The 3,953-nt window shown below is 35.4% G+C and overlaps 1 protein-coding gene across 2 annotated transcripts in view; it reads right to left on the reverse strand.

The window, feature by feature from the left end:
* Positions 1–1,374: 1,374 nt before the first annotated feature.
* HEPACAM2 (HEPACAM family member 2) overlaps positions 1,375–3,953 on the reverse strand; it is a 52,498-nt gene continuing 49,919 nt past the window's right edge. Inside the window, exon 10 of one of the 2 annotated variants that reach the window (XM_004389657.3) lies at positions 1,375–2,384. In XM_004389657.3, coding sequence (XP_004389714.1) covers positions 2,381–2,384 — 4 coding nt within the window. In that variant the 3' untranslated portion in view covers positions 1,375–2,380. The remainder of the gene's footprint in view (positions 2,385–3,953) is intronic. The other variant, XM_023724653.1, reaches the window with a different exon arrangement.

Raw genomic sequence — 3,953 nt, forward strand, 5'->3', positions numbered from 1 at the left:
AAATGTCAGAAAACCAAGGAAACTGTTTTATTTATAAGTATTGTAATATTTTGCTTAAAAGTCTATCAGCAGGATACACTCTTGAAAAATAATAAGCACTAGGAAAATAATTTTATTCCAAGTTAGGAGCAATAATATAAAGTTAAAAAATTTAACAATAGCTAAAGTTATATTTAGTAAAAAGGGAAGAACTTTAAGCAGGTTTTTAAAGATTAATTTGTTAATTATGTGAACATCTGGGTTTTGGTTCATCACTTCCCTTGGAAACCTTCATTAATATGAGATTTTCATCCCCATTTACTAGAAAAAGTGACTCATCCAGTGTTACACACCAATGACAGCAAAAGTTAATTGGATTCTAGATCCCTTCACATTTCTCCCTTCAGCAATTCCCTACCACTTTGAGCGGAACCATGCACTAAGAGATTCGTGTATTTTTGTGTGTGTGAGAGAGATACAGAAATGAGAGGAATTACAAGTTATTGAAGAGTGAGTTTGCATTTCCTTTGGCTCCTGGTAAGAAACTCTGGAGGGATACACGGAAACAGCCAAACCAAAAAACAAAAACTAATAAAAATAGGTATCTCGGTGCACACTTTTTATAGGATTTTGATTTGTGAACCATGTAAATGGATAATACCTTTTCAAGAAAGAGCTGTTTAAAATTGTCTACGGTTTAAAGTGTTTCAGTGTTAGGTCTTGGAAAGGGAACACAGAGATGTAGCCATAGCTCATTGTAGTTAGCATCTGCCCTCCAAGTGAGAGATGCAGCAGCAAAGAAAATAGCCCCAGGGAAGGAGGGGACACAGAAAGATGAGTAAGGAAGGGGAGAAGGTGGGGAAAGTGTGGTGGGTGAGTGACTACCAAAGCCACCCTGCTCTCTCCTGGCCCTGCAAAGGGAGTGTAACCCGTCTTTGGCTCTGACAATGACAAATTGTATTCAGCTGAGAAGTCCCTCCTGAGACATACACCTGTATATGCCATGTGATCTCTATGGTATAAAACAATATTCACAGAAGAAGGGGAATTTATCACACTGGTTATTAACCTAATTTCTGCTTTCACCTTCTCTTTTTTAATTCTCAGTGTTCCTTCATCCTGTTTTCCTTATCAATGTTTTTGGATAGATTTTATCTTGTTATATTACATGCATTTATGCATTTACGCCAGCTATCATAAATTTTGTCTAGAATTGGAAGGAGTATGACTGTATATATATACTAGGAAAATGCCAACAGGTTATTTCTAAGAGGTGCGACTATAAGTGATTTTAATTGTCTTATGGTTAGCCTTCTGCATTTCTAAGTATGTAATTTTTTACAGTGGGTAAAAATTCCTTTTCTAAACAGATAATTTTTTTTTTTTACTAAGTGCAGAAGGAAAGCCTTTTAGTAGGATCCAGAAAGGTGTTATAGGACTTAGTTTTACTTTTCTTTTCACTATGCGCTTCTATGAAAATATGGGAAGGGCTATGTAGATATAGTGGCTCACTTGAAACCCTTTAAAGAGAAATGCCATTCTTTCTATTTCTTTCTTTCTGTACAAAATAACAAGCTGTGAGAGAGTAAGAGTCTTACTTTAGTAGTTCTCTATAATCTACACTTTATTGTATACGGGAAATAAGGATAAACATTTAATTCTACAATCTGACTCAGGTAATATTTTTACTCTATAAGACAAAGAATCAAGGTCACATAAAAGCAAAAACAGAATAATTTATTTGAATCCATCTTTCCTTGAACAAAAATTAAAATAAGACTAATAAGTCATTTCTTTCAGTGTCTTACAAGTCTTCAAAAACCCCACTGGTGACTGACAACATAGGAATAGGCAATGTCTTGCTTTAGTGATGACTATTCTTATTATTTATGATACAAATAACAAGAAAGAAGTTTTGGAGTAAAATTTAAAAAAATAAATATAGCAATCTTGACAGTAATAAGGATTTAATAAAACAAATCTTGCTGAAAAATTTACGAATACAGTTTCCGCATTTGTAGGATAGATAGGATAGTGTCATTGTTGATGAAAGTGCAAGTATAGAGGAGAATAATTAGGCTTTTAAAGAAACTTGATACAAAAAGATTGATTGGAAAGCCCCATCCTTTTCTATCTCCCAGTCAGCATGATAAAAACTGTCCACTGAGGAATATTTTTCTATCTCTTTCCTCTGTAGCACAAAGAATGCATTGTGTGTATACTGGAAAACCTGCAGTCCATGTTTTATAAATGAATCTGTTCTACATTTAAAAGGAGTAATGAGTAAGAGGTATTGGGCTTGATGCCTTCACCAATTCTGGATGAATATACATTTCCAGTGTTTTTCCTCAAAATATTCCTTCATTATTTCACTCCAGTGCACTGCTTTGCTCATGAATGCTCACCTGTCAAAGAGATGTACAAGATATGTAAAATGTTCTATGTATTTCCAGTTCTACAGGTAGAAGAACTTTAAATTCTCCTATTCCTTCCCAGAGTTGCAAATAATATGAATGTTTTGAGCTAATTCAAGAAAATTACATTTATCAACAAATGAACATGAAAAGTAAGTAATCACTAAATTCTGTAGATAATTTTCTTTTGAAACCAAAGGTTTACTTACTTGGATGTTCTGTTTTCAAGATACTAACAGCTAGCCTGGGGTTTAAAACAAAGCATGCCAGGAGCACTTAATGAAGTCAACAGCCACCATTTAAATAAATGCAGCCACAAATTCAATAAACAAATAATCAGGCTGAGTAGTAGAGTATGAACACAGGCCAATTTACCAATTTGTTAACCACCAGTCCAATGAGGTAATAGATTCATGTAGTAAAGAAAACAACTCTGTTAGAATAGTCTAGGAGCCAGAGAAAGAAAGTGTTTGGCTGTCCTTCCTATCTCAAAAGGACACAGACAAATAAAGGTAAAAGAAAGCAGTAAGTTAGGATTCTTTCCCCAGAGCTAGCACATTCACACTGGGAGTGGGGGTAGGGAGAGATTCACCAACCATCTGTATTATTGCATTATTAATAAAATTGATCTTTCAGTTGAATTGAGCGTAAACAATAAAACCATAGGCAATCAGGAGAAAAAATGGTCTCTGCATCTACAAGCAATATTTATTCTATTTGGGAATATTTATTCTATTAAAGATCACTAGTGTTAAAATAAGCAAACAGGAGCACACTAAATTATACAATCTTTAAAAGAATAAAATCCCGCTCTTGTGTTCTTCTAGATTAATAGTATAATGACGTAAAACAATTTTCTTTTCTTTCCTTTTCAAACCAGAAATTTCTACCTCTGGCAGAGTCTGTTCCTAATTTACCCGACTCCCTTTTCTTCAGGCTACTTGGGACAAACTGGAATTCCCTGACAGGGTCCTCTAAAAGTGTGCTTGCCACTTATTTAGCCCTTAAATGACTGCATAGTCCCCACAGGACTGGGTTTCATCCCCGTGAGACAATTTCTTATTGCATTCATTCACTTCTAGCTGTTAACTTTTGGTATTTATCCAGAGGTGTACATGAGTTGCTTTGCTAAAATGTTTCTTTTGCCAGAGGGTAAGTTCCTCTGTGTGGCTATTGAAGTTCTTTTCAAAGTCAATAAATGACAAATAAAGAAATGATGGAAGATGATTTGTGGCAGTTATTACCTGCAGGCAGTTATAGCCCACAAAAAAGGGAAGTTCATTTCATTATTTCAAAAGACTGTGGACCTTTTTTCTACATGGCAGGGAAGGGAGGTTCCTTAGTTGCAGGCTTGAGATTAACTGGATAAGTAGAAAGCCTGGCCACTTTCCTGCCTTTAGCCTCAGCACACATTTTGCCCTCTCTGGTCCGGAGGCCAGTCCTCACTGCGGTTCAATTCACTTGGAAGTAGACCTGCTTTGAATCTGTAAGAGGCTGGGCATTTGACGCTGGCTGTGCTGTGAAAGTTCTATAGGCTTTTTTTTTTTTTTTTTTTTTGGT

The sequence above is a fragment of the Trichechus manatus genome, unplaced genomic scaffold, assembly GCF_000243295.1.
Source record: "Trichechus manatus latirostris isolate Lorelei unplaced genomic scaffold, TriManLat1.0 scaffold00253, whole genome shotgun sequence".
NCBI lineage: Eukaryota > Metazoa > Chordata > Mammalia > Sirenia > Trichechidae > Trichechus > Trichechus manatus.